The sequence below is a fragment of the Podarcis filfolensis genome (genome assembly GCF_964270895.1).
Source record: "Podarcis filfolensis genome assembly, chromosome: 8".
Classification (NCBI taxonomy): domain Eukaryota; kingdom Metazoa; phylum Chordata; class Lepidosauria; order Squamata; family Lacertidae; genus Podarcis; species Podarcis filfolensis.
This window is the reverse complement of record NC_139611.1, coordinates 9,465,945-9,493,375: the sequence shown is the minus strand read 5'-3', so window position 1 is coordinate 9,493,375 and position 27,431 is coordinate 9,465,945. Positions and strand designations below refer to the sequence as shown.

At 47.7% G+C, this 27,431-nt stretch overlaps 2 protein-coding genes across 8 annotated transcripts in view; one reads left to right on the top strand and one right to left on the bottom strand.

Annotated features, from left to right (window-relative positions):
- Positions 1-27,431, top strand: part of FAM131C (family with sequence similarity 131 member C) — a 569,848-nt gene that overhangs the window by 84,192 nt on the left and 458,225 nt on the right. The gene's annotated exons all lie outside the window — the stretch shown is intronic.
- SPEN (spen family transcriptional repressor) overlaps positions 1-27,431 on the bottom strand; it is a 78,290-nt gene that overhangs the window by 4,397 nt on the left and 46,462 nt on the right. For 4 of the 7 annotated variants that reach the window (XM_083629149.1, XM_083629153.1, XM_083629151.1 and 1 more), the window contains 8 exons: positions 17,965-18,125; positions 17,020-17,220; positions 16,219-16,370; positions 14,686-14,811; positions 14,037-14,150; positions 12,891-13,004; positions 8,682-8,782; positions 82-7,966 (listed from right to left, as the gene is read on the bottom strand). In XM_083629149.1, coding sequence (XP_083485275.1) covers positions 82-7,966; positions 8,682-8,782; positions 12,891-13,004; positions 14,037-14,150; positions 14,686-14,811; positions 16,219-16,370; positions 17,020-17,220; positions 17,965-18,125 — 8,854 coding nt within the window. The remainder of the gene's footprint in view (positions 1-81; positions 7,967-8,681; positions 8,783-12,890; positions 13,005-14,036; positions 14,151-14,685; positions 14,812-16,218; positions 16,371-17,019; positions 17,221-17,964; positions 18,126-27,431) is intronic. The other 3 variants (XM_083629150.1, XM_083629155.1, XM_083629152.1) reach the window with 2 other exon arrangements.

Genomic DNA, 27,431 nt, shown 5'->3' with positions numbered 1-27,431 from the left:
GCCATCCTAAACGCTGCTAGTCTCCAAGGTGGCACAAGACGCAGAAGCATCCCACCTATTGATCCCAGTGATTTGGCTTACCTGAGAGGGGGTCATACTCCGAGAAGGCAGCCCGATTGGCGATGCCCCGGAAAACTGAGGATGACCTAGCTGAGCCGCTGGGTGGTAGCTCCTCATGTCCCCGTAGACCGTCCTGTAATCGTGGAAGGAGGTGCCCGCTGGGTGCATGATCTGCACGCCGTGAGGGACGACAACTGGTTGCGTCAGAGGCAGTCCTGGCAGCTGGCCGCTGAGGAGGCGGGGCTCACTGTGGGGGGAGTGAGCCATCTTGACTTCAGAGGCCTTAGGTGCCTCTTTGCCTGACGGGAGAGTCTTTGTGGCGGGGGGCGTCTTCACAGACCTCCCTTCTGGCGTGCGGGACTGCCGGGTCTCTGGGTGGTGGTCGCCTCCCACTGCAGCCATGTGCGGGTGCATCATCATCCGCACGTCCCGGGGCACGTTGTACTGGTCGAGCCGAATGCCGGAGGGGTGCAAGCGGTAGTCTGGCTGCATGACGAGCACGTCCGACTGCACGGGGGCGGACCCGCGGCACACTGTGTGGTGGTAGTGCATCTCCTCTTCCGAGGAATGCTGGGAAGACAGAGGTGGCATGACGATCTCTCGGATGGGGGCTGGCTGCGGCGTGCTGGACCGCTGCGGCTGCAGAGCCGCCCTTGGGGAGTGAAGCGCTTCAGGACGGATGCTGTAAGGCATTCCTGGCAGAGGAGGGGTGTTCATCCTGACCTCCCCTTGCGAGAGGTGCCCCAGGGAGACCGTCTGGGTGACGCTGTGCGGGGGCATGATCACAGACTGCTCGGGGTGCATGCTGGAGATGTATTGAGGCACCGGGATCCCAGGGCAAGGAGACCCCTGGATCCCTAGCATGGAGTTGTTCCCAGACAGGGCTGGGGAAGAAGGGCCGCCCGGATGACAAGCCCTTGGGAAGGGAGACGGAGAGTGCCCGCTTGTCCGTGGAGAGAGGGGCTCCTGCTTTGTGACCCCCAAGTGAGACACCACCCGCTCTGCTGGGGTGCTGGGCCCTGCACTCACATGATTGGCCTCTGGGTGAATCTTGCTAGACAAGGAGGGGTGATGAGGCCCAACCCCGGGGCTCAAGCTCGACGGCTGAAGAGTCTTGGTCTCCACTTTCAGGGCACCTGGGTCTGGAAGCTTTTTGTTGGTGGAAGAAGCAATGCTCTGTGGGAGCACCATCTGGTTGTGGACGAGGATGGATGGAGTGTTTGCAGACTGGGAAAGGACTTTGACTGGCCCCGACTGAGAAGTGGGCGCCTGGACAGAGAGGTGCAGGGGCTCCGATTTTTCCAGGCTGCCCCGTTCCTGCTTAATGGAGGAAAGTACAGGGGAAGGGCTGTACTGCTGAGCTCCCAGCACAAGGGACGATGGGGCTGAGACACTCCCGTACCCCGTTGGCGTCTGAGAGCCCTTTGGGATTGGCTGAGAGGGGCCAAGAGGCTCTTGTTTGATCTGGGACTTGGACACCGACTGCTGGAATTCAATGTCAACTGCACTTGCTGGGGGGATCTGGCTAATCTTTGCTGTGATCCGCTGCTGGCCTTCTGTCTTCTGCTGGGAATAGCTCAGGAGCACGATGCCTTCTGATGTGTTGACGCGAAGACCGGGGCTGGACCCTGTCTCCACCGGCCGATCTTCAATGACGGACATGGATCCCGGATGGAACCGGCTGTTGTCATTGGTACTTGGCCTCTGCTTGTATTTTGGCGAGAGGGCGTTGACTAGGCACGTCTGGGGCGCTTGCTTCACCAGAGTTATCCGCGGGGTTTCCTCGAGGTCAATGCTGTGGGGCATCCTGCTTATCACAGAAGTGGCCTTGGGAGCAATGACAGTGATGACCTTCTCTTTCTCGGTGAAAACTGGGGCCTCTGCAACTGGCGGCTCCAAAGCATTCATGGCTGGGACAGCTGGCTTGTCTTCTGATCCAGGCCGGACAACCTCTGCCGGAGGGTGTGGAGGATCTTCCTCTACCAAACGAGGTGAACTCACAGGCTCGGCTATGGCAGTCGTGACATGCGTTGTTGATGCCACGCTGGTTGCAGAGACGTACTTGGGCTCCATCAATATTTTCCTCAGAGTGCTGGAATTTGTGTCTATATCCGATGCCTTTGTGTCAGGGGGGAGAGCCGGCGGTGGGGTGGAGCGGGACCGGGCCTCCTCATGCTTCACAATCCACTCAGTCACCTTTGCTGTGCTGGAGTGAAGGGGGGCAGACCCAGCGGAGACTGGCTTTGCTGCAGCTGAAGATGGGGCTGCTGCTGGCAGAGGTGTATTGGGGGTGCCTGGTGGAGGAGTCACTGGAGCACTGTCAGCCCCCGGCTGTAGTTTGAAGGCGCTCTGGCTCACCTCTTCAACAGGAACCGACGGAGAGAGCAGGTCCACTGCTTTGGGCAGGGGGGTGCTGTCTGCCACAGGAGGTTCTGGAGAAGCCCCCTCCAGGGGTGCAGCCTTGCTGGCATCAGGGGGACCTGGCTGGGAAGCCAGAGGAGAGCTTTTCTCTTGACTCTCTTCTTTCGAGGCTCCTTCTGACTTCCCTTTAACCTCGTTGGCCACTGGAGATTTGCTTTGTACTCGTTCGGGCTCAACAGTCCTCGGTTCTGCTGCTGTATCCCCTTTCTTGCTTGTGCTCCGCTTGCGCCTCGGCCGGGTGGTTTTCTGGCGGCCCCGTTCCTTCCGAGCCATGTCAGCCTCTTGCAAGGTTTCTGCTTCTTGTGCCGAATTGGAGGATTCGCTCACACTCACCTCCGCCTCTTTGGCAGAGTCTGCCTCTGGGGTAGTGCCAGGGCCTGGTGGGGCAGGCAGCTCAACTGAAGTGGCTTCTGACTCCAAGATATTGCTCACGGCTTGATCAGTTTCAGGCTCCATCTCTTCTCGTGCGGGTGGCAGCACCAACGGTTCTGCGGGCATTTCCGATTCAGATTCGGTAGGATACGTTGGCGGAGCAGGGAAACTTTCGGCCTCTCCAGAGATGTCATAGATGATGGAGCCAATGGCAGCCGCGAGTTCTGTTTCGCTGGCCTGATGAGCAGGCTTGTCCCCGTCTTCCTCCGGGCGAACGTCTGACACTTCAGCCGCCTGTTCCTTGTAGGCTGCAATTGTCTGGCTTTCAGTGAGCTTTGCAATATTCTCCACGGCCTGCTCCAGTTCGATCTGCTTGGCCAGCTGGTCTGCTTCAGGAGACTGTGTTGACTCACAAGCCAGATCTTTCTCTGCTTCCTGGAAGGGGTCTTCTGCCTCTGTCTTTATGAAATGGGGTGACAATTTGTCTTCCTTCCGGGGACTTTTGTTCTTGGGGGACGATGCCGGCACAGGCTCCGTGTCCTCCTCGCTGGGCCGCAAAGCACCTTTGACTTCATCCACATTAAGCCGGATTTCAACGCTTTTCAAGCTCTTCATCAAGGAGGCTTTATCGACGGCCTTGACGTTCCTGGATCTTCCACGTTTAGACTTTGGAGTTCTCTCAGAGACAGGCTTTCTTTCCACAATCTCAATGGTGCAGGCTTCGGGGACATTTTTCTCCAGCTCGACTTCTTTCCTCTCTCGCTTCTGGTCACTCAGAAGAGGCTCTTTCTCCACCTTGGGTTTGTTACCGTTTTCACTTCCATTCGAACCTTGGCCAGAGAGGTCAGGGGGCTCTTCTGGCTCCACCATATTCTCAGCCTTCGACTCGTTCTTCCCCCCTTTCTTGGCTTGAGGAGTGCTGGCTGCTGGAGAGTGGCTGTGTGCCAGCTTCTGGGATCGAGGTGACCTCCACCCCTCCACGGGTTTCGGGACTTCCACCATCTCTTTTGATTCTGCTTCTTCTACCTCTGGGTGAGCTGGTTCAACCTTCACGGGAGAGACTTCCTCCTCAGGCTTGCGACGAGATTTGGGAGGCCTGCCTCTTCTTGGAGGGGTTGGAGTCAAGGCAGAGTCTGGTGGCTCCCTTTCAACTCTTTTCCTGGTAGATCTGGTGACCTCCAGAGTATCCTTCATAGGCGATGGGCCTTCGTGGTCCCCTGTGGTGGCATAAACTGACCGCACATTCCTGCGCCTTGTCCTGCCCACTGGCAAGCTAGGCTCTGGGTTTTCCGGCTCTGGTGCAGCGCTTGGAGATTTAGCAGCGTTTCTCGAAACCTTCTCTGTTTCCACCTTCAGTGCTTCCCCGCGGGGAGAGCCCGACCTTTTAAGTTTCTCGCGGTCAATCCTTTCACTCTTCCTTGTGACAGGCTTCTCTGCAACGTTTGCAACCGAAGTCTGGACAGGGTTTTTGGAACGTTTATTCTTGTTCGGCTTCTTGTCTTTGATGACAACAAGCGGTTCGGCTTCCATCTCCGTGTCGGAGACTGGAGGCAGGACCTCCACAGCTGGCTCTGCTTTCTGCCCTGCACCAGCCTCAGAGTTCAGAGATGGTGAAACATTTTCTTCTTTCAGCTCAGGCAGTTCCTCGGACCTTGCTGCTGGTTTGAGTGGTGGTGGTGGTGGTGGGATTATTTCAGGTTCTGGATCTGTGCAGATGTCCGCTTGAGAGAAGGAAGATCCGGGCGTGGGTGGCTTTGTGTCCAAATAGGAAGGGTGCACTAGGGATACCGAGTCTTCCTCAGGAGGAGTTGCTGCAGAAAGAGCAGGGTCCTTGTTGCTGTCTATCCCTGGCGGTGCTTCCATATGCTCAGGTGGTTCAGTTTTGACAGCAGCAAGGAGTTCTGGAAGAGGCTTTGGTTCTTCAGCCACAGGACCAAGTTCAGGCAGAGGCTTCTCTTCTCTCAAAGAAGGCGCAATGACCGGCAACTTCTCGTTCGTGACCTTTTCCGGCATGGCTGGCCCTGGTTCTTGGAGTACAAGAGCAGCTGGAAATGGCCCAACTGAAAGCAGATGCTTATGCTCTGCCACTTTTTCCTCAGGTGCTGCTGCTTCTGGGCTTTTGGGCTGACTCTCCTTCTCCTCCTGCTTTTCTGCTTCTTTGGGCTTCTGGTCTTTCTCCTTTTCTTTTTGTTGCATTCTTGTGAGCTCCACAAACCTGCTGTGGAAGAGAACCACTGGCTCTGGCACAAAGTCTGACATGCCAATGTTCCCATCCAGGGATGCCTGCCGGCCGTACAATCTACCAGAGAGGAAGTCAAGGTCTTCGTCTTTCCTTTCCAAGTGTTGCAGGCGCTTCGAGTCCTGCTCAAAGATGGAGCTGTGCAGGAAGCGCGAGGCAAAGAGCTCCTGCCTCTCTTGTTCATCCTCCTTGTGGTCTTCCTTCTTATCATCCAGCTTCCCTTCAGAATCGGTTCGGATTTTCTTCTTTTTCATATACCACGAGGGGATAGGCCTTGGAGCAGAATCCACTTTCTCTTTGTCCTTATTGTTCCTAAAATTAGCAAATCTCGAGTCCCAATCAAGGAAAGACCAGTTCTCTTCTCTGGAGGATGAGAGAGATTTGGCTCTCTCAAGCAAGGCCTTTGTGTCGGGAGTGATTGTCTTGTCCAATGCAAAGGAATAAAACTTGTTCCTTTCCAAAGAGGTTGGCAGCCTCTCCTCTCGATCACGAAGTTTCTCTTCCCTGTCCCGTAATAAAAAAGACAACCTGGAGCTCTCCAGCAACGAAGGGGTTTTTGGAGAATGGGCTTTATTATCACCGTCATCGTCAGAGTCCGAAGGCACCTCTCCTGGCTCCAGATCCCGTATTGACCGCTTCCTTATGCCATCTCTCTTGACAATGCTGCTTGGGAAGGTGATGTCCACCCTCCCAGGCTCTTGCTTCACTTGGGACTCCCATCGGTTGAATTCCTCCTCACAACTCACAGAAGATAATTTTATTTTAGCCATTTCTACCATCTGCTCTCTTCGACTGGAGTCGTAGGGGTTAAATTTCAAAGAATCCTCCCTTACAGCCACATTAGAATATGGAGGACCCTTTTCATCCATTTTAGGTGACTCTTTGGTTTCTTTCACAGGCACCAGCCTCGGGGACTCCAGCATCTCCTCATCCTCATGGAAAGGGAAGGGCCTGAGGCTAGGGGAACAGGCCGTCCTTTCGGAGTCCTCGCTCACCTGCCGAGAGCTCCTATAGTTTCTCTCTCTCTTTGTGCTAATTTCAAAGTCGAAAGCGTCAGAGGATTTCTTCCGCTTGCTGGGAGGAGAGTCGTCTGTCACATCTTGCGGGGGTTTCCCCACTTCATGCACCAGGCTACGCCTCTCATACTCATCAAGATCTTTCTTTGGGCTGCCAAACTTCTCGTGCTTTGCAATTTCCATTTCCATTTGCTGCTTCAACCTGCGACTCAGCTCCATTTGCTTCCGATAACTCTGTGTGTGATCAATGTCAATGGGAATCTTCTCCTCAATATCGGATGATGGAGGCTTCTCTTGAGCTAGCTTGTGGTCGGGCACTTCTTCGGGAAGACTGCAGTAGGTTTTCCATGTGTCCTCTCGCTCAGTTCCTTGGTCATCTAACAGCTGTGTATGCTTGTGCTGCAATCTGATGGAGTTGACCTTCCTTACAGGGATCTCAGGGGCTTCCCCAGGTTCCTCAAGTAGCTCCCCCAGCCTAGCCTGCAGCTCTAAACTGGGCCGTAAACCAATCCCCAGAGAAATACTGGCTGGCTCTTGAGCTTCTTTGGGGCTGGTCACTGAGGCAAGCCTTTCCAGCTTGGTTTTCTTGGATTCCCTTTTAAGAGTCTCTTTCCTCAAGGGCTTTCTCTCAGATTCACTACTTGTTAACTCAATCTGCTTTTTCAAAACCACACGCGCTTCCTCCTCCTCCTGACTACTCCTTTTAAAGTCCATTTTTTGCTTATCTGGCTTGAGGTTTGCATCCGCAAAGCGTCTTTTGCGAGCTTCCAGCTTTTCTAGATCTACTGGGTTAGTCACTTCACTAGGCAGCTCTGCCTTCAGGTGCTTCTTAGGCTTCAGCTTTGCATCCTTTTCGACCACTTCGATGTGACTGGCAAGCACCTTCTCTTTTGGCACTTTCACTCGGGCGGGTTCAAGTTTCAGCTGCTCTGACTTGGTTTGGTCTGCCTGAGAAATCTGCATTTTTTGTTCAAGCAAAGGAGACTTGAGCGTGTCGTTTTCTTGCTTCCCACGCAGCTTTTCCAAAGCAGGCTGTTCGATTACTTTCCCTTCCTTTTCCTTGACTCGTGTTAACACGACACATGGCATCAGCTCCAGACGGTTCTTCGCAGCTCCCTCTTTATCTGCTCTCTCTCGACTCCCTTTGCTGCTGCCTTTGACCTTCTCAGGGGTGGGCTCCCGTTCGGTTTCTGGGTCTGTTTCCGACGACTGAGAGCTGGGAGAATGATTTTTGGCCCTCCGTTTCTGCTTCTCCGCTTTATCCTTTTCAAGTTTTTCTGGTTTCTCCTTCCTTACCAGGCGCTTGTCTTTGTCCGTTCTCTCTTGCTCAAAGGCCCGCTCTTTTTCGGGCTTCTCGCTTTTTGTGTAGCGCTCGAGGCGGGCTTTGTCCAGCTTGTCATAGCGGGGTGGGGAGAGGGAGCTGCAGCTGCCGCTCCGCTCTGAGGACCGGCTGTAGATCCTCCGCTCAGAATCGCTCTGCAGCCTCTCTGATTGGGACGGAGATGCTCCAGGGCTTTGGGGCCGTCGGGAGTGAGCCGGGCTTTGGCTCCTTTCAATGGGCCTCCTTTCATGGTCCCGGTCCCGGTCTGATTCAAATCGCTCCCGCTCCCGTTGCCTGTAACTATACTCTCTTATGTCTTGCTCGTAAGGGTCACCCCTGTAATCTCTGTATTCCCGTGGGTCGTCGTAATACCGTGGGTCGTAATACTCTGCTTGGTAAGGATCCCAGTCAGCATAAAACTCCCTGCTACGGGCTGGATATTCTCTCCGAGGATCTTCTGGATATGTTCCTGGGGTGCGAACAGCCTCATAGTAGGTACGGTCAGCAGCATAGTCGTAAGATCCTCTCCTTTCATCCCTGCCAAACCCAGGAACATAAAAAAGTCAGCTTCTCCCCAGATCAAGACCACCATATACAGCTCGACTACTGTAGCTACAGGTTCAATCAAAAGACAAAAAGAACAGCTATTTTCTAAGCAGGCAGCTGATCCTTTAGTTCAATAGCCCCCACCCAACGTTCCACTGCTAAGAGAGGCTTCAGAGGCTTTTCCTAAGCCATGACCTTCAGCAGGAATGAGTGATGGAAAAAAACACTTCTGCTCTAAGGCCCTGCAGCTTCCAGCCCAGAATCTCGTAGTCCCTTGCTATATATGGAATGTGTCTGGCAGGGCTGGGCGACATCTGTTGCAGGTGCAATTCTGCACTTTCTCAGGAAGGAAGGCCAACATGGCGCAGGTGTTGCAGGCCACTACAGCAGCTCCCTCACCATCTATGTCTCTTGGTCCAATGTACACCATGAGACAGCACTCTGGGCCTCTCCCTCAAAATGTCCCCCTGTTTACAAGCCTTGGTTATGAGCTGCAATCATTTAAACAGGATTGCTACTGGCTGCTAACCCCTTCCCCAACTCACAATGGTATTTTGGATATCCATTGTAAAAATAAAAAAGCCAAAAAGAATTAAAATGACAGCAGGAAAAATGCCAAAAAGCTTGAATTATGAATTGCTGGGTAGATCCTCCCAACCTCCAGAGACCCATGTTGGGCTGCTGTAAAGACATCAGAGGCACTTGCCTTCTTTCTGCCAGCATTTCATAGAAGTCTCTGATATCTTGACCCGTTTTCTCCATAGATTGATAGAATGACAACTGGCTTTCACGGTTTGCAAAATCCACCTGAAAAACAAGAATTTTTAATGGCCCATTACTCCCAATAACACCCAATTATGAAAAAAGGTTCATCATCTGCATTTAAGACACAGGGAAATTAAGACATGATTAAAAGTGCCCCCCGCCCCATTAAACCATCAGATGAGGAGAACTTTGCTTGCTGGTGGGTTTTAATGTAGAAGCTAGTTTTAATAGAATATGGTACTTCACAGCTTAGATGTGGGCATGGAAGTATCATAATGCCATACGCATTATGAAAAAAGAAAAGCAACCATGCTGGGCCAATTCAGCAATGGCCAGATACATCTGAGAATATCATAAGGAAGTTGGGGAAGACAGGGTGCATTTAGCCACTGATAACCTTCAACATGTTAATATGAGAGTGATTTTTCTGTATGATTTTAGTCAAAAGGATCACGAGCTAATTATGAATGCATGTATAACTAGTGAGACGTTGTTCTTGTTCTTGCTGTTACTGTTGCTTTTCCCAAGAACTACAATTAAAATGCCTCTGGTCAATCTTACACAGCAAGCCAAACCCAGAATACTAAATCCACAGATACTAAATCCCCAAATGCACAGAGTATGGGAAACAAGCAAGATGAATTGGAGGATAGCAAATATGACCTGGTAGGCATTACTGAAAACTGGTGGCTTGAGACTCATGACTGGAATGTAGGAATTGCAGGGTATAACCTGTTCAAAAGGAATAGACCGAAGAGGAAGAGAGGAACTTCAATTTCCGTGATATCTGTTGGGACTCTAACTCTGCCAAGAATGCAAGGTCCAACAAATTCCTCCATTGCCTCTCCGACAATTTTATTTCCCAGAAGGTGGAAGAAGCATCAAGGGGATCATCAAGAGGAACTGATCGACAAAGTGGAAGTACAAAGAAACTTGGGAGAAAGTGATCATGTTCTTCTGGCTTTCGTGATACAGAGGCAAGGGGAAACTGTGTAGTCGGACACACACTCTGGATTTTAAAAAGGCCAATTTTCAAAAAGCTTAAGGAACTACTGGGTGTGATTCCAACAGTTGCAGGGGGAAAGTCAGGCTGGCTAAAGCTCAGAATGAACTTAGGCTTGCAAGGGAGGTTAGAAATAATTAAAAAGGTTTATTTGGCTATGTCCAAAGTAAGAAGAACAAGGAAGTGGCGGATCCTCTCCTTGCAGAAGACAAGAGAAAAGGCGGAACAACTCAACACCTACTTTGCTTCTGTCGTCACCCAAAAGGAAAGTGATGCCAAACCTGGTGATAACAGAATAAATGATGTAAGGAGGGAGCTGCGTCCCAAGATAGGAAAAGAGGTATTAGGGAACACCTAGTTACTTTAAATGAATTCAAATCTCCAGGGCCTGATGAGCTGCATCCAAGGGTACTAAAGGAGGTTGTGGATGTAATTTCAGAGCCTTTGTCTATGATCTTTGAGAAATCTTGGAGAACAGGTGAGGTCCCTACAGACTGGAGGTGGGCAAATGTTGTCTCCATCCTTAGAAAGGGGGAAAAGGAAGACCCAGGTAACTACCGACCGGTGAACTTGACATCAATACCAGGGAAGATCCTAGAACAGATAATTCAACAGTCGGTCATTTAGAAAAGGATGCTGTGATTACTAAGACCTAGCACGGGTTTCTCAAAAATATGTCATGCCAAACCAATCTGATTTCTTTTTTTGATGGAATTACAAACTTGGTGGATCAGAGACATAGTGTATCTTGATTTCAGTAAGGCTTTTGACTAAATCCCCCACAATATTCTTGCGAGGAAGCTGGCAGAATGTGGGTTGAACAAGGTGGATTTGTAGCTGGTTGACTGACTGAACCCGAAGAGTACTCATTTTTGGTTTCCCGTGATCCTGGAAAAAAGTGACAAGTGGGGTGCCATAGGGTTCTGTCCTGGGCCTGTTGTTCAACATCTTTATAAATTACTTGGATGAAGGAATTGAGGGGATGCTCATCAAATTTGCAGATGACACAAAACTGGGAGCAGTAGCTAATGCCACAGAAGACAGAATCAAAATTCAAAATGACAGATTGGAGAACTGTGTGCAAGCTAACAAAAGGAACTTCAATAGGGATAAATGTAAGGTTCTGCACTTAGACCGAAGAACCAGATGCACAAATATAGGATGGGGGATACCTGGGTTACTAGCAGTACACGTGAAAACGATCTAGGGGTCTTGGTGGACCACAAGCTTAACATGAGGCAACAGTATGATACAGCAGCAAAAAAAAGCAAATGCTATTCTAGGTTGCATCAACAGATGTGTATAGATCAAGGGAAGTTATAAAAAGGTAAAGGACCCCTGACAGTTAAGTCCAGTCGTGAATGACTCTGGGGTTCCAGCGCTCAGTTTTTCCGGGTCATGTGGCCAGCATGACTAAGCCGCTTCTGGCGAAACCAGAGAAGCACAGAAATGCCGTTTACCTTCCCGCCGGAGCGGTACCTATTTATCTAATTGCACTTTTTGGTGTGCTTTCGAACTGCTAGGTTGGCAGGAGCTGGGACCGAGAAACGGGAACTCACCCCGTCACAGGGATTCGAACTGCCAACCTTCTGATCGGCAAGCCCAAGAGGCTCAGTGGTTTAGACCACAGCACCACCTGCGTCACAGGGAAGTAATAGTACCACTCTATTCTGCCTTGGTCAGACCAACCCTGGAATACTGTGTCCAGTCCTGGAATACTGTGTCCAGTTCAGGGTGCCACAATTTAAGAAGAATGTTGACAAGCTGGAACGTGTGCAGAGGAGGGCAACTAGGATGATCAAGGGTCTAGAAGCCAAGCCTTATATGAGAGACGGTTGAAGGAGCTAGGTATGTTTAGCATGGAGAAGAGGAGACTGAGAGGAGATATGATGGCAATCTTCAAGTATCTAAATCGTTGTCAAATGGAAGCTTGTTTTTTCCTGCTCTGGAAGGTAGGACTCCTACCAATGGCTTCAAGTCACAAAAAAGGAGATTGAGATCTGACAGTAAGAGCTGTTGAACAGTGGAACAGCCTCCTCCCTTGGGGGTTTTTAAGCAGAGGTTGGGTGGCCATCTGTCATGGATGCTTTAGCTGAGGTTCCTGCATTGCAGGGGTCCCTTCCAACTCTATAAATGAGATTCAATAAATCCCTCTCTCAGGAAGTTGAATAAACAATCCTCAAACACCTGTTACAATGTCAAAAAACCCAAACGGCTAATTTTAATCAAAGGCCAGTAGTTAAAAGGTTTAAGACGGATGCACCGGAAGACATTCTGTAATACTCCACAGCAACAGGGCAGGCAGACATCAAACTCACTGAAGCCACACAAGCTATAGAACTAGCACACAGGAGGCTCAATGTTAAATTCATCCTTTACAATGCACCTTTAAGGTGTTCACCTCTTAGTGCAGTCCCCTGCCCCGCCTACCTCCCCCCCCCAAAAAAAATATATGGTGCCTTCCTGCTGGCTGGGGCTGATGTGGGTTGTGGTCCAAACACTGGGAGGACACTAGGTTGGGGAGGGCTATCCTACTGAGTGTGCGCAAGCACCCACTCACACCCCTGACACCAGGTAGGATGTCTTATTTGGAAGCAGATAACCAAGCAAGACAAGAGGAGACGACATTTCAAAGGCCGTCCTGGACAGTGCCCAATGCACCACAAGAACCACATCTTTCCTCTGACGTAGAGCTTATCTCCATCTTGGAAAAAGCACCATGGGACACAGCACATGCCTTTACTATGCCCCAAATGGCACAGGCCAGGTGGTCAACGCACCTGGCACATCCATGTACACAAGCAAGACTTCTGTGCTCAAGGTGATCTCTCCTTGGGAAGGACGCAGTGAGCCAAGAGGGCCAAGGAAATTCTACAGCTGCAGAGATGTTAGCGGCACAAGGTCCAGCAGCCAAAGAACTTAGGAAAGGAGAAGAACTGAGCAAAGCAAATGACAGGAAGGGAAAGGCTGCAAGCAGCAGTTGGAGATGCCCGCACAGCTCCACTCGGCAGAGGGGGTGACAATAATCAATCTTAGAAAAACTTTGGCAAAGCATTCTATGTCATTAAGCAATTCCCCTGCCTGGCCTATTATTTACTATTGTTTATTATCATTACTACTAATCTTTAGGAACTTAATTTTGCAGACCTTAATTTTATTCCCACCGATTTTCCTCCCCTTGGTCTCTTTTACAGCAGCTTGTGCATATTCAATTTCATTGTAGATAACGAGAGCCATGCCTTTTAAGCGGTCAAACACCACCTGTAAGAACAAAAAAACAAAACAAAACCAAAATAAGAGCCTCATCCACAGGACAGAAACGTCAGTCCCAGCAAACAAATGCAACTAGGGGCAGGGAGAATAGATACGGTTACAACACCAAATTTAGAGGCGTTTTCAGCCTTCCCCGCAACAAGGCATTTTGTAAGAGAGACAATAAAAAGGGGCGAAAGGGACTGCTCTAGGTTGAGAATCATGTGGCTTGAGGCATTGGTAGGCCTTTATTTTGTTTTTCTGTATTTTACTTATTTCCCTGCAGTTGCAAATTTTATGCCCAGAGAGTACAAATTCTGTTTAAAAAAACAGAACAAAAACAAGTGTAAGAAACCACAGTTTCACTAAGGAGATAAACGTGTGCTGCTTGAGACACAAGGCACCAGCAGGCTCTGTGGAAGTAACGCCAAGAGTTCAAAATCCCACCCACTCCCTGCAGAGATTATACAGGAGGCATTCCTGGCTCAAGCTTGTCCAACCCCCCTGCATGATTCATTCATGCAGAGGTGCTACATGACTTTAAGATCAACCTCTGCTCCAGAGATTAAAAGGCAGCTCAGTGCATGTACCTGAGATACCTGCAAGGGGGAAGAGGGGAGATTAAAGGCATTGGGGGAGGCAGGAGAAGTCAGTTGCCTCTGCATTTAGAATGGGAACCATAAGACAACTTCTGGAGACTAATCTGAGCCCTGTCACTGAAGTGGGCCATGCACCCACAATTCTAGGGGGAGTCACAGTTTTGCAAAGGGGGGGGCAGGGGAGGAAGAGAAGGTGGGCAGACACACCAAGCACTCTCTGCACACGTTTGGCTTGCCTTAACATGCCATTTCCCCAACTGGAAAAAAGGTGGCGAGAGCTTTGGACCTCTCGGAAGGATAGGCTCAGCCCGGAGAGAGAGAGAAATATAGAGACAGAAGCAGGTCTTCAGGACGGAGCTTGAATGTGGGGTCAGAAAAGAGCAGGTTTATTGAGGAAGGAAGAGAGGAGACCTCTTCGTGCTGCAGAAAGCCTCCCACCTACCTTCACCACAGGACCATAGCGGCAGAAATGTCGCGTTAAATACTGATCCGTCACGTTTGTCGAAAGACCATCCAACCACATGCAGTTGGTGGGCATGCTCTTCCCAAAGCCCAGCTGGACACAAAAGGGCAAAACTTCCAGTCAGTCAAAGAATTCACAATTAGGCTCATTTAACAAGAGCAGGCCTAATTCTAAACTAAGATCCGTAGAGCAGGTGCGAGCAAGTACTAAGCCAGTTTTGAGTTTTTTTAAAGCCAGTTTTAATTAACATAAATTCCAGAAGCTTAAATGGACACAAAGTGTGGCCCCTTCCTATGGCAAGTGAATCAAGTGCAACTTGCAGTCTGTACAGGACAAGGAGCTGGAGAGAAAACTGTGAATGGGCAAGAAAACAAATGCCACCTCCACGCCCATTCGGTTTCCAGGTTTTGCACCAAGATGGTCAAACAACTTTGCCCATTCGTGCCATCTGGAGGGACTGAAAAATCCCAGAAACAATCCAATCTCATCTACAAGCAAACAGAAAGGCCCTAAGAGGGACACAGGGCATCTTATCCTTGCTTCACGGCTCAAGCTGACAAGAATCACTTAAAATCTCTGGAAACAAAAAAAACCCCTCAAAGAGCAGCACTTCTAGGAGAAAATTTACCTTGAGCCGATTATTTCCGAGATATTCCCCATCCATCTTCTTGATCGCTTTACACACACTTGCAATATCACAGTACTGCAGGAATGCATACTGGGGAACCCCATTCACTTTCTTGATGTCAATATCCTGGTGGGGAAGGAAAGCAGTTCACACTGAGAGACAGACTAGGCCACAGGGCACCAAGAGGACAGCTGGTCAAAGAGAACGCCCTGCTAAGGAGGAAGCAGGCTCATAGTTTTGCAGGCTAGCCCTCAGGGATGCAGCTGGACCCCAGTTTAAAGCAGTTGTTGGCCAGTCAAAAACACACACATCCCGCTAAAGCTCAGCAACATAAGTGGGAGTCTGCAACTGGTGGTCCTAGGGTCAAGTATCCACTCACATCTGTGGATTCTCTTTTGCTTCCTGAACCAGCAAGGTCAGGTTGGGGTGTGGACACAAGTGACAGAAGCAGTTTCCCCTCCTCAGCTTCTTTTTCTAAATGACAATACCCCCAAACCATTCAGTGTTCCTGTCCTATTTTTATGCTCTTAAAAATACTGCTCATGGAAAACCACAACAATCCACTCTTCCCTCCCTTCCTCATCTCGCAGCTCATTCTAAACCAAGATGACGCACACAATAAAATCCAGATGAACAACAGCAACAATGCAACAACATTGTGATGCTGATTAATTATTTGAATGCTGGCTTTTGTTTTTATATATATATATCTTTAGCAACAGCTGAAATCTAAGTAGTGACTAAGATACTCTGGAAATATTTAAAGCCTGCCCTAGAGAAAATTATCTACCTGGGGATTTAATGGGCTTAGGCAGGCAGAAGGATAAACAACATTTTTGCCAGCCTTCACTCTGATGACTAGAAGCCGAGGCAGGCACAATGTTCTCTGAGTAGGACGAGTCATCCTCCCAAGCTAGAAATAGAAGCTGGACACTTTCTATTTTTGCAAAACAACACTCACATGCAGGTGGGAGATTAAAAGGCCTGGCAACGCTCAACCCAGGCAGCTCTCGGTCCTGCTTGCTAACACACTCTCCTTCCCCAATGCCAAACACACAGAAGCGGAAGCAGTTTCTGCCGAACCAGACTTGCATTGTTCAGCCATGGACATGAGTTTAGCAAATGCCTAAAGTCCCAGGGCTGCACAGCCACCCCCAGTGCTCTTCCTCCTTGGGCCCTTGTAGGTGGGAAGGGCCAGGCAAGCCTTCTAACCATCTGCCTCAAGTGCCACCTCTTCTTGCAAGGGAGCACAGCAAAGGAGGCAGTCTCTGACACATGTAGGGCTCAGAGTATTCAGCAAAGCAAACAGGGTTGTTTTCAATGTAAGGTTGCTAAGACACTGCTACCCAGGGATACGGAAGCTGCCTTTTCCCCCTTCCAAATTTATTATTTTTATATCATGGCTTAATAAGATCCAGTAATACTTATCAGATTAATGGACCTTCAGAGCTTATATTTAATGAGCTGAAACATGCTTCTCTCTCAAATGAACTGATACAAACACACACACACACACACACACACTGTACATACCACTATCCCTCCAAAACGCTGGAAGATGTTGCGAAGGTCATGATATGTGGTGGTTTTTTCTAGATTGCCGATGAACAGAGTTCTCGTTGCCTTGGGGTGGAATTCATCTATTCTTTCATCTAAAGGCCGAAATTCATTCTCGCTCTCTGTTTCTGGAGGCAGGTGATTTAAAAAAAGTTCTTTTAACATTCTGTGGTGTCTTCTCTCTTTAACATTCTGTAGTGTCTAAATCTCTCTACGCTGCCATGTCAGGAGGGCTGAGCTTCATCCCACCCCATTTCAAATGATTATGGATCTAGTAATGCCAGCAAATCAAAGGTCAAAGCAGTCTACCAACTCCTATTCTGTAAGCAGAAACTAAATTCAACAGACTAATCTGGAGGGAAAACTGAAACAAGAGCTCCCGCCCACTTCAATGGGATTTGTGAAGAGGTTCCTGATGCATGGTGCCAATGCACCAAAAATGACCAGCTGGCTAATGTTTTTGTTAGGGCCAACTTAAGCATCGCTAAACTTGAAGAAGAGCCATAGCTCACTGGCAGAGCATCTGCTTTGAAAGCAGAAGGCCCATGTTCAATTTCCAACACCTCCAAGTTTCCTGGATTCAGTATTTCCTATGTAAAGCAACAGCAAGCTAGCTTTTTTCATGAATTTTCTGCATTCTGGAGAAATTAAAAACCAGCTTGTGGCTTTGTTGTGCTTCAGTTGGGCCAAACTGTTGTTATTTGGATTTTCCTTTGAGGGGCCAGCACAAGGCTACCTGCCATTTTCAAGGGCCAGCAACAACCTCCTTGTGCTCACCTGGCCCTATCCAAGCAGTCACTTCAATCTGCATGCCAAAGAAGAGTTTCCCTTTGGAAGCATTGAGTGCTTTCTCCTGATCCTCCTGTTGCCGGAAGAACACCAGTCCGTATCGCTCTTCAGAGGCTCCGTGAATCTGCACAGATGTCACCTTCCCGTACTTCTTGAACTCGTGGAATAAACCATCTTTAAGGCTGGTGTCTACACCCCAAGAAGCAAAGCAGAAGATTCATGCTGATGGTTACAGAAGACACTGTAGCCTTTTTAGAAAACGCAGCACAAAGGTTGCGGTTTGTACTCTTTCGTGCTGTGAGTTTCTATTTTAAAATGTATAGTGTTACATACACACAGAACTGCCACCTGCAGAACAAGCTGCTTGGGTTCACCCTTCTCCCAACCAAACATGCCACCTCTCCTCCCCAATTCCCCTCTTTTCACTGTGAACCATTCCCTGCATAGAGCGATGTGTAGTCTGCACTTGGGAGACGCCTCGCAGAATCACCCTGGCCAGAAGGGAACCTCAATACAGCCTCCACTGGTATTGCTCTGTTGCTTCTTGCCCTTTTCCATGATGAGCGGAACCAGAACTGTGCAAATTTGCTCAGTCCTCTTTTGTGCAAAACTAACAAAACTGTGCACAGAATTTTGATTTAAAGGCGCACACACAACCCTGCTTTGACTATTATATATCCTTCACTTGTGGTAGGAAAATTCCATGCACCTTAGGCTGATGAACCAGACTGCTTTAAAAAACCTCTTTCAAAATTAATGCTGCCCCATTTGCAATATGACATATTTTCCACCAGCATTCACGTCAGCGGTAGCCTACCAATGCAGTTCAAAGCTCATTAAACAGGGCTTGCGTTTTCCAGTGGAATATTATGGGCTGTCACAATATTGCTTTGGTTTAGCATTAATTATGGATGATGCCTCTTTAGATCTTACCTGTGGAGCGCACTGGAAGATTCTGAACCTTAATCCCAAAACTTTTGCGGGGCTCATCTTTTTCCAGAGATGGAAGCAACTGGGAGGTGGGTGCTGGAACTGCCGTGGATTGAACTGAACGGGCCGGAGACTCGTCGCTTGAGCTGCTGCTGGAGTCACTGCTGTCGAAGTAAAAAAAGAATGGAAAATTCAGCAGAGGGAGGCTGTCAGGTCATTGCCTTGAAACAAAAAGGTGCCCAAGGCCAAATTCTTTTACCCATCAGCAGAAAAGCAGCATATATATCTGAGGACATCTGAGGCATCATGAGGATGCCAACGTCTTTCCTGAAGAATAATCAAGGGTGTGGGAGATGGTTTGTTTTTTGTACCTGGGAAAAACTCAAGGGTCTGGTCACAGGGCAATTAGAAATTTGAGATCTCTTTTCAGTCCTAAGCAGGGTTGGCATTAACAAAATAATTATGAAACTATTCTGCGATTAAGGAACCCAATACAGTCAAATAACTGAGGAGTTATATAGACTCTTAAAGTTTATTGTAAATCTGGGCATACTGGTTGCTGCCTGCAAGTTAAATCCAAGATTCCAATATCTCAATTCACACGTTTCCTGAATAAAAGTGAATTTTTAATTGTTATAACAATTAATACATTAAATCCAAAAACTAGTCATTCAGCTCACGTTTTTCACACTATATACTGGTAGCCAAATGTTTACACGAGTTCAGTATGTGTACAACTGTGTGTATGCGCATCATGCCGAACCCAGAAGTGAACCAGAAACATCATAAAGACATCACTGAAACATCACTAAAAAGGCAGAATGGGGGCAGGGGAGGTCAGAACGAGGCAGGGCAGAGCAGAGCAGGGGTGGAATGGGGTGTTTGCAGGATTTTTCAATGGGTCAATTGTACTCAATTTCACTGGCATATTGGGTGTCTTGGAACGTACCGTATTTTTCGCTCTATAGGACGCACCCGACCATAGGACGCACCTAGAGGGGGAGAACAGTGAAAAAAATTCTCCCCCTCTCTGCTCAGCGCCCCTTCAGCGAAGCGGCAAGAGAAACGGAGCCCCTTCCATTTCTCTTCCCGCTTCGCTGAAGGGGCACTGCGCAGAGAGGGAAAACTGTGCAGCGCCTCTCCAGCGAAGCGAAGCCTGGAGAGCAAGAGGGATCGGTGTGCACCGACCCCTCTCGCTCTCCAGGCTTCAGTGAAGGCAACCCGAAGCCTCCGAAGCACAGCGGGAACTCCTGCTGTGCTCCAGAGGCTTCAGGTTCCTTTTGCTGAAGCCAGGAGAGTCTTGCTCTCCCGGCTTCAGCAAAAGGAACCTGAAGCCTCCGGAGCGCAGTGGGAACTCGCGCTGCGCTCCGAAGGCTTCAGGCGGCTATCCAGGCTTCAGCTCTCCAGGCTTCAGCGAAAGCAACGCGTAGCCTCCGGAGCATGGAGGGAGCGCTCCCTCTGCGCTTTGGAGGCTTCGCGTTGCTTTCGCTGAAGCCAAGGAGCCTGCATTCGCCCCATAGGATGTACACACATTTCCCCTTAATTTTTGGAGGGGGAAAAGTGTGTCCTATAGAGCGAAAAATACGGTAACTCCTACATCATATCTGCTTACAGACAAACGCATGATTAGGAAATTAATGTTCTGCTTTTTCTGTACATATACAAGGACACAAGGCAAAATGACTCGCCTGAAGAAAAGGGTCACAAACCAACACAAAGTTAGTTGGGAACTAAATGTCCAGAGCTGTCAGAAGACTGTTACCAAACAAAAGTAATGGTTCTCAATAAATTGGTCACGGGGGCACGGAATAAGTTGCACACCCTTTTGGGCGTAAGCTTAAAGCCCCAATCATGTGAAAAGGAAAAGGAAGCAGATGATAAACAAAGATCTTCACAAAACCAAGGGACTCTACTTGTCTTGGAAAAACTCCCTCCTCACAGCGTGAACTAGCTTGCTCATTCCCTGATGCTAACTGCCAATCATGGTGACACCTTGACAATGATTGGCTGATTGGTGCAATGGCTAGGACAGTTCAGAGCAGCTCACGGTCCACCTTCCATGAGGAAAAGGGTGTTGGTTAGTTGGGATTAAAACATTGCAGGGTTATGTTGAAAATTTTGATGGCCCTGAGAGCAGGTAGAGAAGCTAATGGAGCCCCGAGGAAAAGAAAGCTATATGAAGGTGCACAGTGGGGAAACAAACATTTAACAATTGCATTTTTAAAATGCCAGTTTAGATGTATGTGTTGGTTTTGTTTTTTGATTAAAATGTTGTAAGTCGCTTTGAGTTCCCATGGCAAAAAGTGACTAGTACGTTTAATAAGCAAGGAGGAGGAGGAAGAACCTGAAGGTAGGGTAAGAGAGGGGGAATCAAGGCATGAAAGGGCAACAAGGAGAAATTAAATCCCAGGAGGAATTTCACAGTGCTTAAGACAAGTAGAATTTTATTTGGGAGGTGGAAGAAAAACTAGGGAGAATGATCTAGAACAGTGGTTTCCAAACTTCCCACCCACAGTCCACTTGAAAACTGCTGGGCGTCATGGTGGACCACTTAATGGTTTTTCTGCCTGTTGTTTAGGAACTGTAACACACTGTGCATTACAATTTTATGGAATTCAAACTGTAATACAATAAAATACAAAATGTAAGAAACAAAAGAAGCAAGAGAAATATAATTAAAATCAATATGAGTATTTAATGTGATGGGTGTGCCGTTTCATGTCTTCAGCCACAAATCATGGCATGGATCACCTGAATGAAGTGTGAATGGTCTGTGGACTGCAGTTTGGGAACCCCTGATCTAGAAATATGGTAAAGAAAAGAGAGGGAACAAAGTAGACAGTGTCCAGAGGAAGTAATGGGTGGTAGGGACATGGAAGTTGGAAAAGGAGGGTTAGCGACAGGAGGGTCTGGGTAAAGGAGTAAAAGGAGCAGCCAAGGGGCATATGATTGCTTTGCCTATACAGAGACATTTCATCAGTTATGACCTCTGCTATCACTGCAGCACTGTGAGCCTGGCAAGCAAAGGGACAGCGACACAAAGACTAAGAAGCAGCAGAGATGGTATGACTGAATTTCACACTGGTTTTAAATTACTAGCCAAGTTTCGGTTCATGTGCCCTGTTAATGGATTCTGCTAAGCACAATTATTTGGCAGCACAGCTCAACTTAAAACTGGGTTGGGTTACCTATCAATGGCATGAAAATTATGGTTTTATGTACAAAAGGATGGCATCTGGTGATTCGATTCATTAATGAGAGATTATTGTCTTGCGAGAAAGGAATGTCCTGGAAGATCCCATTCCTTTCCAATGGATGCCTCATTTCAAGAGTAAGGTGTATAGCCAGCACTCTGGTAGCATCACTGAGCCATGATCATGTCTCTGCCAAAGGCAGGGAGTTCAGGTTGAATGCTTCAGGCATAATGGAATGAGGCCAATAAACCAGCTCAAGTTAGGAAGTAGAATGCAAAATTGCACATATTCCAAGGGTCCAGACCCTCATTCACCTTACATTCAGTGTTCAAAAGACACTGCTGTGCGCCAGCCAACCAGCCGATCTGTAGAGATGCCTTGTCGATGTTTTATTCTGGATTGCTTTATTTATGGCTTTAATGTGTTGTAACCCACTTTGAGATTTTTTCTTTGAAATACAAAGTGGTATAGAAGTGAAATTAACAACAACAAATCCAATTCAGGAAAAGAAAAGCAACTAGACATTCCTTTGTGGCAACTGTAACCCAGGTTTAAGGTGCCATTATTTGGTGATTAGCTTATATATCTAAGTTTCTAACAGTTCCTTAAGCTTAAGCAGTTCCTTAAGCTTTTTGAAATTGGCCTTCTTAAAGTCTAGTGCATGTCCAACTACACTCAGTTTTCCCTTGGCTGTGTACAGTGGTACCTCTGGTTACATACTTAATTTGTTCTGGAGGTCCGTTCTTAACCTCAAGCACCACTTTAGCTAATGGGACCTCCTGCTTCTGCCGCGCTGCCCGCTGTGCAATTTCTGTTCTCATCCTGAAGCAAAGTTCTTAACCAGAGGTACTATTTCTGGGTTAGCGGAGTCTGTAACCTGAAGCGTATGTAACCTGAGGTACCACTGTATAATGAAACCCAGGAGGATATAATCACTTCTTCCCAAGGTTCCCTGTACTTTCACTTCTTTCCTTCCTGTTGGTGAGCACCGGATCAAAGAGAGATGACCTGCTTCTGGGAAACAAAATTGTCAGCGAGACAACTGAGGAACTTGTTGGACCTTTCATTCTTGGCAGAGTATGAGTTCCAATAGATATTGGAGTAATTGAAGTCTGTCATGACTACTATATCACTCTTTTTGAATGCTTGGTAATCTGCTCTCGGAAGGAATCATCCAAGTCCTCAATCTGGCTTGGAGGTCTATGAGCAGACACCCACAGTAAGGTCACTGCTGTTTTCCTCTCCTACAATTTTTACCCATATACTTCCAATCTGCCTTCCATGCTCCAGGGCATGAATTTCTTCACAAGCATGCACATCCTTTATATATGATGCTACTCCTGCTCCTTTCCTGTTCGTTCTTTTTTGTTTGAGTGAGTTGTACCCCCCAATTTCTACATTCCAGTCATGAGCATAGCTGTCAACGTTTCCCTTTTTTTAAAGGGAAATTCCCTTATTCCGAATAGCATTCCTCACAAGAAAAGGGAAAAGTTGACAGCTATGGTCATGAGTCTCATTTCACCAGCTTTCAGTATTAGGGCATGTTTGCCATCCTGTATTAAGAGTTCAAGTTTTTCTTGCTTGTTTTCCATACTCTGGGCATTCATGTAGAGACAACTGAAACCAGGAGTCATTCATCCTCACACTGCTGCCTCTGTCTCCCTCCATTGGGAGTCACCACACATCTCTCCTCTGGGGACTGCAGGAATCGTTCTGTACACTATCTTCCACTTGGTGTGTTCTGAGGCCTGTAACCACTGTACTTGCTCCTCTGGCCAGGAACTGGTGTCTGAGGTGAGGACATGGAACTGATTTTGTAATTCCAGAGACACAGCTTGGCTCCTGACAGTCCTGCTTTTTCGTGTCACGCTCCAATCTCCTGCATCATTTCCCCTCCTACCACTAGATGGCAATGCTCCTCTGTTCTCACTGTTTGTGTTTTGAATTTAAAAATCACCTGCCACTGGCAGCTTTTCTCTTGCCAGATTTCCCCCTTCTGCCATAAACTGCTTAGGATTTGTTACTCAGGATTTCAAAATACAGTGGATAAATTAAACTCTTGAACACCATACTTTCTGGCTGCTCAAACATATTTGTTCCACTGACTGCTTTGATCCTGCAAATCTGCTCTGGCTGCTGGAAGGGATCAGAGGGGTGGGAAGTGTTCTAGCGGGGGGGGGGGGGATCTCTCAAAGTAGGGTTGCCATACATCCGGATTTTCCTGGACATGTCTGGGATTCCAATGCCAGAATTAGTGTCCGGGGGGAATTTCAGACAATCACTTAAATGTCTGGATTTTTTTAAATTTCTCCCCAAAAGGCTTAACAATGTTCCCCCCCCCAAAAAAAAGCTTATCTCAAGGGGACTTCTTACCCTCCCACTACTCTACTTTTCTGGTTCTTTTCTTTTATTCTGTTGTTTGGGTTTGAGTTTAGTTTATTGTATTACTTTGTGGTTTAATCTTGTAAACCTTCATGATAGCGGAAAACAATTTCCTGGTAGCCATGCAACACATAGCAAGAGAAGTACACAAAAAAACATAGATGGTGATGAGGATGGCTTCTTCTGGGAGACATACATGTACCATCCAGAAACAGTTTTTTTCTACAGCATTAACTTCTTTTCAAGCTGCAGTCAGATTCAGTTAGATCGATGGACATTATCATTTCTTTTAATTGTGTCACAGTCCTAAAAATACAGATATCGCTTTGTCCTGGGCCAGACATCATCTAGATTTGATTATCTAGGTACATTTATCAGACTTGGATCATTTTTTTCCTAACAGAAATTTGTTCAGACATTGTTTTGTTATCAGAGTTTAAGTGAGAACCCCAATTTATAAATGGATTACATTATTATTTTGATTAAATATTGAAGCACGGTGCCCTTTTCCAGTAGGAATAACTGGAGAGGGTTCCTTAGCCTGGTGCTTTCAGTGGGGGTTGCCAGCGTGTTCTGTAACAGGCTGCAGTGTCTTCTAGCTTCTCTTTTCAGGGAACAGAGAACAGCAGCAAAAGCGGTCTCTGTTCTGAAATCAGTTTGAAGAAATGTTCATACTCTGGCTCCTCAAAACAGCGTGCGTGCACGAGAAAGACACACACACAGAGAGAGAGAGAGAGAGAGAGAGAGAGAGAAAGGGGAGGCAAGTTGTGAGAGGCTTGCAGGCATCCTATTACGCTGAATTATTTGCAGGATCTTTCATCTTCTTTGCTGTCACAGGATGAAAATAATGAACTACTGCATGTCAACACACACCCCTTACACTAAGCTGTGCCTTATTTACTACCCAAATAGAATGCCTAGTAAATATTTATGAGAAAAAAGATATAAAAATTGTGTGAGATTGGTGTAGAAGTAAGAGTATGTAGAATCTGGGAATTTACCATCAGTGTGGAATCTGATTCCTTGTGTAATTGGAAGCCTTCCTGGAAGTGCCCTTTTAGAGGGTAGCCCTATGTCCTGTTGCAGGAGCATGGAGGCAGCTAATGATTCAGATTTGTTCAGTTAATTCTCAGTCAGTTGGCAAAATGCTCCCCATCAGTTAACATGAGAGTGCCAAAGACATTTATATTGAAGATGAGAGTGTTTGCGTGGAGAGTTCCCGCCCCCCACCAGGATAAATAAAGACACGAGACACCATAATTTAAGGTTAATTGGGCGAATTAGGCCACAACTTTATTGAATTCAGGAATGAGAGGCATTGGCTTAGGCATTGGTCCTAACGACTATCCGGCTCCAGCCCATTTGCTGGAGACACGGGGAAGGGTTAACACTATATCGGGGGAGTCTCCTGCCGAGGCACGTCGACTAGGAGCTCCCCCGGGTCACCGCTCTGGGGCGTGCCTTTGGCCCACACCTCCATACGCTTCGGACAGGGTCACGCCCCCCGGAGTCCTTTAACGGACCACCCTTCGCTCACTGGGGGGAGGTGATGGCGTTCCTCCCCCCCACATCCTCTTAACCCCTTCTTACCAATGCCTACCGCCAATGCCGAAAAGTTGTGATGATTTGCTACGAGGTAGGCGAAAAACCAAAAGGCTACAAATTGCCAATTGGGAAAAATTCCTACCATGCCCCTTGCGGCGACAGACCGAAGTCCATAGCAAAGTCAAACCTACCTAAAGCCTACCTAAAGGGAGGGAGGGTGGGAAAACGTGAGGCTAGCCGGCGAAAAGAGGGCGAGCCCCCTCTGCGCTGGCCCTAAATAGGGCAGGCCACGCCCCCCCAGCCAGCCGATTGGCTGGCTGGGGGGGGCAGACCCGGCCGGGATTCCCCTGCTCTCGCGGGGGCTGCAATCAGCCCCCGCTCTCGTGGGGTGGGCGTGAAGCCCGCAACCCCACCTCCTGGGCAGGCCGGAAGTGGCTTTCTCTGCAGCCATTTTTCATTCCTTTTCACCAATTACACATACAAAATTACAAAGCTACTTTTCTTATTCTAACTCTCAGCAAACAATACAGTGTAAATATAAAATACAGAACTCTTATTCCAGCTGATTATCATTCAGTCCTGGCTACTCTGGGCCCAAAACCAGGACTGTATGATTAGATCTTCTCAGTGTTAGAAACCAGATATATAAACTAATTGCCAAATGTCGTCTTAAACCTAGGTGACAGTCACCACAACAGTATGTCTAGGCGCCATTCCAACCCCGCCCCCCGTGAAACTTGTTGTTGTTGTTAATTTCATTTCAGTTCTGCTCAATGTTTTAAAGAAACAATCTCAAAGCAGTTTGCAAACACATTAAAACGTCAAATCAAACAATCCAGAATAAAACAAATTCAAGCTTCAAGGGAAATATTTCAGATCCTTCTCTAAGTGACATATTGCTTTCCCCATATTTATTTACCTACTTAATTTATATCGCTGCCCCATAGCGGAAGTATTTTAGAAAGCCAGTGTGATGTAGTGGTTAGATTAGGACACGGGCGATCAGGGTTCAAATCCCCACACTCAGTCATGAAGCTCCCTGGGTGACCTTGGGCCAGTCAAAGCCTCTTAACTACCTTACAGGGTCGTTAATCCCTACAACTGAGGAGGGGAGTGAACCATGTACTCCTTGGGGGAAAAGGTGGGATATAAATGCAGTACATAAGCTCTTCTGCTTATCTCCTTAAGAAAGTTATGGCTATTTGACAGTGGAATGGCCTCCACTGGAAGGTGGTGGACACACCTTCATTGGAGGTTGAATGGCCATCTGTCATGGATGCTTTAGTTGAGATTCCTGCATGGAAGGGGTATGAACTAGGGGCCCCTCGGGGTGCATTCTAATAAAATTCTATGATTCTAAGCACTGTGAGCTGGTGATTACAGGTTAAGTATCCTTACATTCACTTATCACATTACTGCTTCCCACTGTTTTTTGCCTGAGATGTCTCACCCCACCAATAGAATCATAGAATCATAGAGTTGGAAGAGACCACAAGGGCCATCGAGTCCAACCCCCTGCCAAGCAGGAAACACCATCAGAGCACTCCTGACATATGGTTGTCAAGCCTCTGCTTAAAGACCTCCAAAGAAGGAGACTCCACCACACTCCTTGCCAGCAAATTCCACTGTCGAACAGCTCTTACTGTCAGGAAGTTCTTCCTAATGTTTAGGTGGAATCTTCTTTCTTGTAGTTTGGATCCATTGCTCCGTGTCCGCTTCTCTGGAGCAGCAGAAAACAACCTTTCTCCCTCCTCTATGTGACATCCTTTTATATATTTGAACATGGCTATCATATCACCCCTTAACCTCCTCTTCTCCAGGCTAAACATGCCCAGCTCCCTTAGCCGTTCCTCATAAGGCATCGTTTCCAGGCCTTTGACCATTTTGGTTGCCCTCCTCTGGACACGTTCCAGTTTGTCAGTGTCTTTCTTGAACTGTGGTGCCCAGAACTGGACACAGTACTCCAGGTGAGGTCTAACCAGAGCAGAATACAGTGGCACTATTACTTCCCTTGATCTAGATGCTATACTCCTATTGATGCAGCCCAGAATTGCATTGGCTTTTTTAGCTGCCGCGTCACACTGTTGGCTCATGTCAAGTTTGTGGTCAACCAAGACTCCTAGATCCTTTTCACATGTACTGCTCTCAAGCCAGGTGTCACCCATCTTGTATTTGTGCCTCTCATTTTTTTTGCCCAAGTGCAATACTTTACATTTCTCCCTGTTAAAATTCATCTTGTTTGTTTTGGCCCAGTTCTCTAATCTGTCAAGGTCGTTTTGAAGTGTGATCCTGTCCTCTGGGGTGTTAGCCACCCCTCCCAGTTTGGTGTCATCTGCAAATTTGATCAGG